At 35.8% G+C, this 14,340-nt stretch overlaps 1 protein-coding gene across 3 annotated transcripts in view; it reads left to right on the forward strand.

Annotated features, from left to right (window-relative positions):
• The window catches only part of LOC110448822, a 44,159-nt gene that overhangs the window by 16,901 nt on the left and 12,918 nt on the right, over window positions 1-14,340 (forward strand). For all 3 annotated transcript variants that reach the window (XR_002462785.1, XM_021495271.1, XM_021495280.1), the window contains exons 14-18: window positions 811-885; window positions 2,152-2,545; window positions 4,425-4,586; window positions 6,275-6,380; window positions 9,811-13,812. Coding sequence is in view for 2 of the 3 variants with exons in the window: in XM_021495271.1 (XP_021350946.1) it covers window positions 811-885; window positions 2,152-2,545; window positions 4,425-4,586; window positions 6,275-6,380; window positions 9,811-13,812 (4,739 nt within the window). In the remaining variant the exon portion in view is untranslated. The remainder of the gene's footprint in view (window positions 1-810; window positions 886-2,151; window positions 2,546-4,424; window positions 4,587-6,274; window positions 6,381-9,810; window positions 13,813-14,340) is intronic.

A 14,340-nucleotide genomic window follows, 5' to 3' on the forward strand; every position in this document is an offset into this window, starting at 1 on the left:
CGTGTGCTGTTGTCAAAATTTTACCTCCTGTAAAGCTAGCTTTTCATGTGTACGCACCCTTTCGTATTATGGCCAAAATTTTATTCTCGAACCAAAGAAATCTTCTTTCTTTTTTACAAATGTGAAGCTCACATAGCCCACTTCATCATGCTTATACCAATTTTAGTACAGTTTTATTTTTATATTTTTTTTACATATCATTATACAGGGGTTAGCCATTTAACAAAAATATCACCCATGGCCACAACCCTCTACTGTACACTGCTACCTTATAACAATATTTTCCTAAAGTTTAATGTTTTTCTTTGGAAATTTTACTTTGTTTAACGACATTAGACATTTGTTTGTTTAACATCATTAGACATTTGTTTAGGTATTAATACATATGTGAAGCTATGTTTGGTCATGAAGAATATTGTAGATGTTATGCCTCTTTTATCAGATGTGTTGTACAGCTTTGCAATTCTCCATTGATAAACTGATTTCTTCGAAATTTTGGGCATCAATACTATGTTACATGTGAGCCTGTGCTTATGTAACTATATATTTCTCTGTTGTCATATATATCAAAGACACATCTGAAGATTAACATTCATCATATTGAATGTCACTACATGAACGGGTAGGTATGTTTATTGTAAAAGGTAGCAATAACCTTATTAAATCCACAATTTAGTGCTGAAGAGGTGTAGGGTTATGAAATGTTAGCCTGTGGCTTACAGTTCTAGTTACTATAGTATAACTGACTTATCTGGGAGTGGTCACTTTATTCATATATTGTTGCATTTTCCTATATTTATTCTTTTACAGCCTTCAAAAACAAAGGTGTCTTTACCTACCACTTCAGTATGTGTAAGAGCAAGTGACAGCCCAGATTTTGAAATGGTTTGTATTGAAACTTTTATGTTATCAACAAGTTAATCATTTTATCATTTTATTCCTAAATTGTTTCAGTAGTACAAATTGTATTTATAGCTTTGAAAACCTTCTGCAATGAAAATATAATATTTTTTAAAGCCTATTGGAATACATTAAGGGAAAATCATTTGTTTTAAACGTCAATACTGCAGATAAGAACAGGAAATTTGGGTAAAACTCAAGACTGATGTTCTAATTGCCAGTGTGTATAGACACAAAAAAATAACATACTTATATTCCCTGACTATTAAACACTATAACAAATACTAAGCTCTTAGTTTTAGAAACCATAAAATGTATCAAGATTTCTGACCTTTAACATCAGTCCAACTACATCTGTCCATATGACATCTTAGTTAATACTTTGCATTTAGTGCATTTAGGTCCCTTTCTCTGACGTAGTACATTAGTCCAACAGTCCTTTAACTTTATAAGCAAATACATCTAAAGGAGTACTTGCTCTATTTGTGTGGTTTGACTGTGTTAAGCTTCATTTCTATAATATTGCAACTATATCCCATAGTCATCTAACTTTCCATGCAGATACTTCTTGGCAAGTACTACACACCATAAGACATTGATTTCAATTAGACTTTGTGTTTAGCTCCATTACTCTTAAAGTAGAAGTGCAACAGTCATCAAATGTCATGTAGATACAATCTGGAGTACTAGAGCAAAACATTAAATTCAGATCACAGTGACCTTTATTTTCTTTGGTTACATTAAACATTCATCTCTTTGGTTAGACTTTAAGTTGACTGTATTTGCCATAATTAGCACTCCTCCCCCTATAAGCACCCCCTCCCTTTTTGGGGAGAAATTGAAACTATATAGACTGTCTGGTGACAAGGCTGGACTTGAAGTGGATGAACAAATTCATTTTCAGTACTCTGGCCTCATAAGAATGTTTATAATGTACTTTGATGATTATAACTGGATAAAGTTGAATATTTTTTTCAATCATAACTCATTAACTATTCTATTATTCCAATAAATGCCCCCTTTAAGGCAATTTTTTAAGCTCCCTGGGCACCAGTTATGGCAAATATGGTAGCTCTATTGCAATCATAGTTGCAGCAATGGTATGTGTCTGTTTTAAAAACATTATCTAGTTTATCATGATTTTACTTTGGTTAAATTGTTCTTAAGTGTATATAAGTACTGTGCTGTCATATTACCACACTGTTTTACTGAGCTCATAACTAAGAGTCGACATTCATGTGTATTTTAAAGGATAGTAACTATGATGAACTGGATGAAGAGATTGGGACTTTTCAAGAGCCATCTGTAGACCAGGATTGTCTACCAAAATTCTTCATGCCAGCACAACCTACCAGGGTGAAAGTATCTGTGCCATGTGTTGCTGTTGTTGTAGACAGTTCCCAGAATTCTGTGATGGAGCCAGCACAAGCTATTGCTATGAAGTATGTGCAGTCATTGCAGGCACAGGGAATAGGTAACAACACCTCTGAACCAGAGGAGGGAACATGTCCAGATGATGATCTCGAAGGTGTATCCCTTGGTGATGAAAAATCCAGTCCTATTTCATCTAAGGTGTCTGAGCCAGTATCATGCATTAATCTGGGATTTGGAAATGTGGCGAAAAAGGCTCATCAAAAATCTGCAGGTAAAATGAAAAACACAATAAACCAAAAGGTCTTTTAAAACACAATAAACCAAAAGGTCTTTTTTATTTTTTGCTTGGCTTGCATAAAAATATTAGAATGTCTGTAGGTTTGTGATGCAGTATCTGTCACCAATCTGGTCATTGACAATTTTATAGCTTACATAATCAGATAGTGTGCAGGGGCTGTTGTGATCGCTCCCATGGTAGGTTGCCATTAGTTCATTTTTGTGCTTTGTATATTTTGAAATTGATCAGAAAAACAAGATGGCTGCCAAAAACCATCTTAGATTTTGATATTTATGGTTTGTTAACTTATTTCTCAGAAAATCTTAGAGAGATCTTCCTTGAATTTCCCATTCGTGTAGGTCCATGTGGAAGTTTACTTTTGTGACTAACCTAATATACAAGAACGCTGCTAGGCAGCCATCTCGCTATTTGACAGTGAAAGTTTGTTATTGTTTCCCCAAGTAATTGTCAAATTTACCAAAAGATGCCTTTATTTTTGACATGATTATCAATCTTACAGAAAATAGGAAACACTATCAAATTTACAAAGAACTTATTATGAAAAGCATATAATTGTTGGTGCCAAAGTCCATCTTTTATCTAAAACATCTTCTTCAAAAGAACTAAAACATCCAGGGTGACGATAATGAACATATTATTTGCAAGGGCTGAGCACTGTCAAATTTGTTCAATATATTTCCTTAACCCTTTCACCCCTATGTAACTTTAGTAGACTCTACCATGCATTGATATGGATGAGTCCATTATGGTCTACAGTGTTGAAAGGGTTAACCCACTTTCAAAGTCGATGCATTAAAAATGTTTTTAAAAAAATCACAATTGTTGTATTAAATGATATTTGGCCATTAATTTGATGAGGTGATGGGCAGCAGGATTTCTCATATATAAACTATACCTTGACTAACATCCAAGGTCAAAAAGGGCTAATAGTTTTGTAAAACTCAATGACTTTGACCTACAAACAAGGTCAGAGGGGTAAATAATTATATACAATCTTCCACTGACCAACAAATGAATCATTGAATCTAGAATTTACCAATTAGAAGGTTTCTGAGGTAAGGAGTTATCGAATTTAGCAAAGTAAATTATCCGGATTCAGATGCAAGACCACAGAGGTCAAATGTGTACAAGTCCTACAACAAACCATAGGGCATTGAGTCGGTATATGTAATCAGGCTTTAGCTTTCTGAAGTGAAGGGCTCATATATCCCAAAATGTGCCCTTACCAGTGTTCTCCCTCACTTTTAGAATAGGTTTTAAAAAATACTGTGTTCGTGAGTGTTCACATTGGTATGATAATAACCTATATGCAGAAAAAATTACAAGGTTCGTACTTGATGAATACCAGGCTGTTTTTACCGGCAACCAACTTTTAATGAGAACGCTTCATATATATATGTTCATATATATTCATTGTCACAGGGGTTAAATGTGTTGAAAAATTTAAAAACTTCTTTTTTTAAGAATTATAATGCCTAGAATAAAGATATTTGGCCTGTAGCTTATTTAAGTGAAGGCTGTTCAAATTCAATGTTGTTTAAATACATGATATGATATCAATATAGCCTCTTAGCCCTTAAGTCAAAAGTATGAAATAGCAGCTAGGTGAACGATCCAGGCCCTATAGGTGTCTTGCTAAGGCATAACAAGAAATTACATTAATACTTTGATACTAAATATCACAAGAACTTATATTAACTCAAACTTGTAATGTGTGTAGAAAACTTGGGCATTTAGTAAAATTTGCAATTTTCACAAGACTTTCTGCCATTGTCTCTTGAAAAGTGCAATAACTTGGACTTGGACTTGGATTTTCATCACAATATTTGCAAACGTTATTCTGATTTTGCAGGAATACCTACCCCTAAAACGCCAACCAATAGAGGTCTATCGAAAGTGAAGGTAAAAACACCTGTAGCTGTATTGACACCAAATGAAGGTACAAAGAGCAGGAAGACTTTGAAAAAGAAACTGTCAACAGCTAAACCTTCAAGAAAATCTTCTAAATCTCAAGGTTAGAAAATTGCACTTTTTTGCCTGGCATATCATAATGACATTGAACTGAAATCAAGTCTACATGTGATACATATCTGTCTGTTGTGAAGATGCTTGATTATCAAGTTTATTCAATTAACGACATTGATCTTGGTGACAAGGCCACACTCTGGTCAATGTATTTAAAACTTCTCACAACTTCTCTCAAGAATGTTGATCTTCATTCAAGGTCACAGAGAATGAAGTGTTAAAATCTTGGAACCACATCTTTTAACATACCATGGCATCTCCAGTAATGAAATGTGTCCTGTTGATTGCTGGATAGGTCCATGTGTTTGCCAGGAGGCACGGTGGTCTAGTGGTAGGACGCCGGCTCGTGACCGAAGGGTTGCGGGTTCGAGTCACAGCACGGCACTGTGTTGCATTGTATCTTTGAGCAAGATACTTTACTCTGCTTGTTCAAGTCTACTCAGCTGTAAATGAGTATGTGGTTGGGCAGTGCTAGAATTGTTGAATGCTAGCTGTGAGCGCTGAAATGGCAGCACCAGCTGTATGCTCCCCAGGGAGGTTAGAATGATATAGGCTGGTTGCAAAGGCCCTATAACAACGGATAATAATTTGTGAACCGCTTTGAGATGACCTACGAACTAGGTTGTGATAAAGTGGTATATAAAACCTCAAATTAATATTATTATTATTATTTGTTCAAATGGATAACATTGACAATTTTAGATCACAGGCCATATATGCTGAAAACTTGAAAAAATAAATATAAGGTCATCTACAGTACAAGAAACCATGAGAGCTAGAATGATAATAGTTGGCCTGCAGCTTGCCGGGATGTTAGTGCTTTAGATCTTGTTAAATTGAGTGTCCAAATTTTAAGGAAGAGTTCTTGAGAACTACAAGACCTTTAAGGATAAGCTTGCTTGCCGAAAAGCTAACAAAATTATATATATTGTCCCAACCAGAATCTAGAGTTGAAATGTTTTAAAACCAGCACTTTGGTATGAAAATATTTTATCAACACCATTAAGGATCCCTGTCCCACTTCACTCTGGTTTTCTGTATATACACATTACATCCCCTTTATTTCGTTACGGATATATCTGCATGAGCACAGTTGGACCAGGACACTTCTGTTGACCAGGTAGCTCAGTTAGTTAGAATCTTCAGCCCACGGTTCAAATCCAGGTCTAGCTCTTCTGAATTTTTACACTCGGAACACTGTTGTTGATTAAATTTATTTTGTTTCACCTTTCTCATTTTTCATACAAGTTCTGCAAGGAATATGGTTTTCTTTTCAAAAAATGATTATCAAATTAAGCTATAGTCATGTTGCAAAAAGTGTCGGATGCATAGCTACAGTTTCTGACGGTGGTACGGGGATCTATAAGTAATAGTTGAGTGATACAGACACCTTTGGCCTCTTATTCTAGAAAGTCTTTAATCCAGGGTTATGAAAGAGCATTTACAGTAGGACATAACCAGGAGACCCAAATAGAGTGTTTGATTTTGTAATTTGTTACAATTTCACTATTTCTTTGTAAAATTATTGTGTTTGACAATGTGAATGTACAAAAGGGTAACTGCTTGTATGTACATTTTACTCATATGCTTCAAATTGACAAGATTCTTATTTAATAGTATGAAATCACAGTATTAGAGTTGAAAGAGGAATGTCATTCTTTCTGTTTTATTTTAAAGAAAAACATGCTATGAAAACAGTAGCAGCGAAAGAAAATGAATCCATTTCCTTCCCTGATTCTTGTCCAGGAAATGATGACAACAAAAAAGTACATGCTGAACAGAAGTAAGTTTATGTGATTGTTCAAACAGATTCTTCTATTCTTTATTATTAAAATTCATATGATATCACAATGTGGAAATTATACTTCCTTTTTTGGGTCACCTGACCTTTAGCTCAAGTGACCTATTGCTATCCCTCTTCGTCCGCCGTGTCCGTCGTCCGTTAACATTTTACATTTTCAACTTAAGGTGGCTCCACACTTTCGCAATTAACCAGCAAAATTCGTTGAAACTTTCATATAATTGTTATGCAACTATGTCGAGTTGATTTTATGAAAATCTCAACATTCCGATAGTTTGGGGAATTTTTTGGAAAAAATACCAAAAAATTGAATTTTCGTCAATTCTAATATTTTCCGGTTTTTTTTGTGTGTGGCATTGTTCGGAACAATAACAACAATAATAAAATGAAAAGAAGCATTTCTAATTAACCCTACAAATATTTTATTTATCGCAAAATATGTAACACATGTTACACAAAGTGTTTTTTATTGAATTTGTACGGATAAAAGTGATTATCTACAAGCTAAAAGCACCCAGGACACAAAGTTCTATACATATAGAGTGGGAAATTGAACAAAATATACACAATGGCTTTATAATTAATTTATTTTACATTTTACAATCACTTTGATCCGGGTGAGAGTTATCTTCCTTGAAAAAAATCGGAACTTTTTGCAGAGGGGTGACATTTACACAATGACAGTTGTCTCTGTTTACATATAACAAAAATGATGGAAATAAATCAAAAATATGATATCAAAATTATCAATTTATTGTTCTTTAATGGAACCAAATTACCCTCAGTCATGTACACTTTGGACATCATTCCACAGTCCGCTAACTCACGGTATATTTATAATTACATGTCAGACCAGAGGCTATCGCATGGTATACCGTTCTCACGTGCACTCACACATGCATTTCATAGGTATCTTGATATTTTACAAAACATTATTTTCACAGAGTAAGCTAGTAGACTACATTTGTAAACACGATTTAATCGACAGAGCGAAACTCCCTCAACAGCGAAAATCGTAACGACCTCGAGCTTATGAACTCGTGTAAACACGCGATATGCACATGTGAGGTTGGTACGTCCGCATTCCATGTGTTTCCTATATGACCTTCTTGAGGTCGTCTGGTCTCATGTCACTGTCTTCCCGTGAGTCTGTTTATGTCTATGAATTGGAAAGCTTTATTCCTGAAGTACGTGTGAGTATACATTTCCCGGTAAAATCTTGATATCGGGTGTTGACATATCATCGGCACGCACGTGTACTATTGTTTACCATGGGCCTGTTCGTTTATGCGGAACAACCGGTTTGACCGTTTATAAATGTAACAATTTCGGGTGTAAATCCTGGCGGACCTGCAAATGTGTATGCAGGCCTTGCAAGGCTTTCTCAAGACTCGCCTGAAAGCAGCATCAGATTACTAGGTCCGACCTTATTTAATAAACGAACAACAGTGGTCCGATCGGTTTGACCGTTTAAACGAAAACGGCCCAGCAGGTGTTACTATAATTTGCACTACGATATTGAATGCCCGATACGCAATACGGAAATGACGACACGGTGTACATGCACATTTCGATTAAGATAATTGAGTCCTAGCTGTACTTTTTCCGGAAGTATGTCACGAAAATGGACGCTGATGACGATGTGTCGAGCCACCTTAAGCTGAAATACTGACCAAGGGATTCTCCCTGACCAAGTGTTGTTATTTTTCGGGTCAATCAGAAATCAAATATGGCCACCACAGCCGCCATTTTGAAAACTATTTCAAACTTAAAGTAGAGTTCTGCTGGGCCGATTGAACTGAAACTTGGTAGGAATGATCGACTCATGATCCTGACAAAGTGTTGTTATGTTTTTTTTTGTGTCAATCAGAAATCCAATATGGCCACCACTGCCGCCATTTTGATAAACTATTTCAAACTTAAAGTCAAGTTCTGCTGGGCTGATTGAACTGAAATTTGGTAGGAATGATCCACTCATGGTACTGACAAAGTGTTGTTATTTTTCGGGTCGATCAGAAATCCAATATGGCCGCCACTGCCGCCATTTTGAAAAACTATTTCAAACTTAAAGTCAAGTTCTGCTGGGCTGATTGAACTGAAATTTGGTAGGAATGATCCACTCATGGTACTGACAAAGTGTTGTTATTTTTCGGGTCGATCAGAAATCCAATATGGCCGCCACTGCCGCCATTTTGAAAAACTATTTCAAACTTAAAGTCAAGTTCTGCTGGGCTGATTGAACTGAAATTTGGTAGGAATGATCCACTCATGGTACTGACAAAGTGTTGTTATTTTTCGGGTCGATCAGAAATCCAATATGGCCGCCACTGCCGCCATTTTGAAAAACTATTTCAAACTTAAAGTCAAGTTCTGCTGGGCTGATTGAACTGAAATTTGGTAGGAATGATCCACTCATGGTACTGACAAAGTGTTGTTATTTTTCGGGTCGATCAGAAATCCAATATGGCCGCCACTGCCGCCATTTTGAAAAACTATTTCAAACTTAAAGTCAAGTTCTGCTGGGCTGATTGAACTGAAATTTGGTAGGAATGATCCACTCATGGTACTGACAAAGTGTTGTTATTTTTCGGGTCGATCAGAAATCCAATATGGCCGCCACTGCCGCCATTTTGAAAAACTATTTCAAACTTAAAGTCAAGTTCTGCTGGGCTGATTGAACTGAAACTTTGTAGGAATGATCTAAGTTCTAATAGGCTGATCTAACTGAAAATCGGTCTAGGACAGATCAGCTCATGGTCCTGACAAACTTAAGTTAACGTTATACTTAACAATTTTTTACTCAAATTTATTATGGTTTATAATGGCAAATGATACTTTGAATATTACATGTTAATAGCTTGATTGGAACTATAACCCTGAGTTGACAGTTTGATACTTTGAAAATTTTGAGCCAGCTCTACCCCCAAGGGCTGTAGGATGGGGCCCAAAGGAGTCAGTGTACTAAAATTTCTTCATTTTCCTTGTTTAGAATCAGAGGTGCTAGTTTCAAATACTTTTTAGTCTTAAATCTGTATGCTAGATATTGAATAAGGTGGTTTTATTGTTTTTTTGTCACTGAATAATATTTCTGTTCGTGTTAAAAACAAAATCAACTCTCTGTATAAATATATCAGGTGACCGTTAAGGCCCATGGGCCTCTTGTTATATATTGTAGTGATTTTAGAAGTTATGGGTACATGAAAAAATTAAAGTTGTCATAGGTAAACAAAAATGATAAGTTTAATGATGTCTGAATGTAGTATGCAATATTCATATATAATAGCATAGAAATAATTTTACCAGAGCTACACTAGTTTTGGTATAAATAGTCAATATCAACAAAAATATACTATTAAATGTTGTTTTGTACATTTATTGTTTTTTCTGAAACAATTTTCTATTGTAATTCCAGGACCAAAACAAACTGTCAGAGCAGAGCTAACATTGTCCAGAAAAAGCAGCCATGTGATGCTAAGAGACCAAGGAAAGCTAAGAACAATTCTTCAAGTAGCACCATTTCTGATACAGCTGTTGACTCTGAACCTAAAGACAATTCAACTGAAAATGCTTCAAACAAATCAAAAGTAGAACAACTGAAGACTAGAAAGCAGAGGAATGCCCAAGAAAAGGAGCATGATAGCAATATACTTAAAACTGTTCAAAAGAAATCTACAGAACTTGAAGCTACCAAACAGGACTTTGCATTTAGTTCACAAGACAGTCTTATCAATGAGAACACATGCGAAGAGATCTATTCCATGGAGCAGGATGGCTTGTCTTTCACAGAAGAATGTGACAAAGATGTCCAGTGTTCAATGAAAGGCTCTGATAACAAAACATCTAAAGTGTGTGCAGAAAAAGACAGTCAACATTCTTTTACAACTAATGTAGACAATACCAATAGAAAGAAAAAAGAAAATTCCAAAGTTATCAAAGAAAAAGAACAAATCTCCAAGAAGAAAAGATCAAAATCAAAAAGAGGAAAAGACCTGAAAATTGATAAAGATATACCTGATCAGGGGATCCAAAATGATAATGAAGTTGATGTTATTCAGAGCTCTTGTGATTTTGAAAAGTTTGAAAATGGACAAAAATCCAAAACTGCAAATAACAATGAACCTGTTGACCAAGATTTTAACTGTGGAGTGAACAAAATTGCTGCTGACAATAAAAAAGCCCAAGAAAGATCCAATGATAAAAGCAAAAACAGAACAACTAGCAAAACTATCTCGGAAAAGTCTGACGCTAGCGTTTTAGATTGTGATACTGAAGATTTCATTCAAAACATGAATGTCAGTGCAACATTTGGAAAAGGAAATCGTAAAAAGAAATTAAGCAAATTAAACAATGCTCAAGATGTTGACAAAATGATTGAGCAAACAAAAACTGGATACACTTGCTCTGATAATGATAACCCCATTGAGGATTCAGTGGATACCCCTACAAACACTTGTACAGCTGTGAACTCCAAAAAAGACCAACATTTGGAGAAAACTGAACAGTCAAAGAAGCAATTAAACAATAAGGGCAATTCAAAGAGAGTTGATCTGGATATTTATGATTTCAACGAAGTGGATCAGATGAGTAGGTCTTTCATTCAAAGAAAAGGAGCAAATTCTGGTAAGGCTGACAAACTTGTTGAATGTGAGATTGATGTGCAAAGTGAAAATGATATACCAGCTCCGTCTACAAATAACGGTGTGGTTCTCGAAAAGAAATCGAGGAAAATAGGAAGAAAGAAAGACAAAAAAATGAATAAATCTGAGAATGAGGAATTAAACACTGCAGCGAACTGTGACAAAGACGCTGCATGTAATCAAACCAATAACAGTCCAATTTCACAAACAGACAAAAGGTCAAGATTAAAGAAGGTGAGGAAAGCAGCCCTGGAAACTGACGTCACCTCAACAGAGCATAGCAGTAGGAAAACAAGGTCAGGTAGGCAGAGAAAACAAACTACCACAAAAACCTGTGCCAAGGAATCTCAGGGTGACAAGGAAATAGAAGTGATACAAAGCTCAGTTGATGCTGAAAATGATGGAGATTTAGACAGTAGAACATCTGTAAGGAATGAAGACAAATGTGTTTTCAAAGCCAATCCATTTGCACAGCCAGCAAAAGGAAAGCAAAATAGGAACAAACAATTACTGGTGTCAACACCATTTAAAGATTTTGATGTTGATGTGGAACATTTAAATGGAGAAAATGAAGAAATTCTTTCATCTATACATTGCAGTGACAGTAATGAAACCAAAGGTTGCATGGAACAATTAGAAAAACAAAATGTCAAAGAAGACAAAAATATTTTGACCAAAAAGAAAAAGCATGGAGTGGGTCATGTAGAGAAGGAAAGTTTGGATAATGACAAACAACCAAATCAACTAACAGGATCAGTGCAAAAAGGAAAATGTTCTTCAAAAAGTGGCAAAGGCAGGCCTGGGAGACCAAAACGGAAGGCCTCATTAAGAGATGATTTGGAGGATGAGGAGACGGGCGGTAATTCACAGCTGAAAGAAGATGTACTGTCATTGTCCAAGAAACACCCATCACATGGAAATACTGTTACGAGTAAGAAGACCAAAGTAGACGAATGTAATAGTGATGTTCATTGTGAAGATGATTTACAAAGTACAGATGATGGGTTGGTTTCTAAAAAGGGTTTTGAGAAAGCAGAAGCAAGAAAGGAGAGAAAATCAAGGAAATATACGAATGTGGAATTAGAAGATACAGAAGATCAAAATAACAATAAGCAAACAAACAAGAATCCTATTAAAAAAACAGAGAAAAGGAAGACAAGGCTAAACAAGGGTAGACACACAGCTCCAGAAACAACAGCTGACATCAGTTCAGTGAAACACAGCACTACAGAAACAAGGTCGAATACGCAGCGAAACCCTGCTGTCTCCAAACTTCCTACAGAGGAATCTGATACAGAATCTCAAGATGACAATGAAATAGAAGTAATACACAGCTCCTTTTCTCCTGAAACTGGTGAAGGAGTTTTGAACAATAGAAAGTCTATAAGAAATGAAGATAACGATGTTTCTGATGCACCTTCAGACAAGGAGCAAAGATTGGCTCATGTCGCAGGAAACAACCATGTCCAAGACGATGGACAAAACAAGCAACAGTCAGGAGGAGATGTGGATGAGGAAATTAACTGTTCACCACCAGAGGAGAGTTCACTTGCATTGTTTAACACCAATCTGTCACAAGGGAAGGCCATCAAATCTCTCAGCCAGAGGAAGTTCTTCAAAGAGAGATCGGGATCATCAACATATGAGAGACACGACATGCAGAGTGCTTGTGTGTCTGCTGCTGGTGTTCAGAGGAAAAAATCTTGTGAGGTAGAATATGGAAGCAGCAAAAATCAAGTATATTTAGCAATGTCATACTCTTCAACTGACCGAATCAATTTGCCATCGGAGAGAGGCGATACTGCTGGAGATCCATACGACTTTGACAAGGAATGTGAAAGATCTACAAAATCAGAAAAAAATAACAAGACGAGGCAGGAAGACAAGTCAAAAGATAAACAAGGAAAATGTCAAACTCAAACTCATTCCAAAAAAAATGGTGCTTTATTGAAAAAGAAAAAATCTGCTTGCAAAGAAAGCATGGACCAATATTTAAAGGAGAAACATGTGACTGCTTCAGACTTTGTTGCAAAAAATAAAAGGTCAAAGCCAGGTCACAACAAAGATACAAATTTATCAAACTTATCAAAATGTTCAAGAAAAAATGTTGATGTGGTGAACAATTATACAGCTGATGGTATAAGCAACAGTGAGCAAGATTCAGTTTGTTTAGAGAGTCCAGCTTTGTGTGTTCCGAAAGAATTTTCTAGTAAAACACAAAAATGCCAAAAGAAGCGTCAAAAGAAGCGCCATAAAAAAGAAATTACTGAAAAAAATGTAAATCGATTGATGGGAAGACTTTTAGGGAAGAAAAGAAATGCGAGCACCTGCCAAGATTCAAATGAAGAGGAAGAGTATGATCATCATGATGCACTTTGTCTTTCTAAAGGTGATTCTGCTAGTCCAGTAAAAATCCCATACTGCGAAATCACTCTTGATGAAATTGTCGGTGTTCCAAGACTTCACGGAGAAAACAATCATCTTCCATGCTTCAAACATCATGAACATCAAGGTAATCAACAAAAGAGAGCACACTTAGAAAGCCCTAAAACCACTGATACTGCTTATAGAAGTGACTTTCACTTTGGAAGAAAACAGGAATCCGTCGTTAAAAATCATAACTCTAAATCAGTGACTACCAAAGGTATGAAAAAGACACAAATCAATGATGTAAGGAGAAGACACTTGGATCAGTGGCCCAGTACAAAGACCCAGACTTCCTTTACTGATGAAATTGAAAATATTGACTCGGAAAGCTCAGATGATCAATTATGCAGGTGAGGCTGTGTTAAAATGTTGACTCGGAAAGCTCAGATGATCAATTATACAGGTGAGGCTGTGTTAAAATATTGACTCGGAAAGCTCAGATGATCAGTTATACAGGTGAGGCCGTGTTAAAATATTGACTCGGAAAGCTCAGATGATCAGTTATGCAGGTGAGGCCGTGTTAAAATGTTGTTGACTTCTTCTTTTGATTTCTAACATGATACTATTTTTAACCTATCATTTTCTTATCAAAAAGTGCTAGGATTTGTATTTTGATTGAAATCTAATCCTCCCGAAGGAGTTGAAAATTAAATAAGACAAGTGAAAGATGCAGGTCCTTTGAACCACTTGTAACCATAATTTACCTCACACTAATATCATTACCATTGTAGGTTTGATGATGTTAGTTTGTCTAAACAGAGTAAAATAAGACAAGTGAAAGATGCATGTCCTTTGAACCACTTGTAACAATGATTTACCTCACACTAATGTCATAACCATTGTAGGCCTGATGATGTTAGTTTGTGTAAACAGAGTAA

This window comes from Mizuhopecten yessoensis, unplaced genomic scaffold (genome assembly GCF_002113885.1).
Source record: "Mizuhopecten yessoensis strain PY_sf001 unplaced genomic scaffold, ASM211388v2 scaffold431, whole genome shotgun sequence".
Taxonomy (NCBI): domain Eukaryota; kingdom Metazoa; phylum Mollusca; class Bivalvia; order Pectinida; family Pectinidae; genus Mizuhopecten; species Mizuhopecten yessoensis.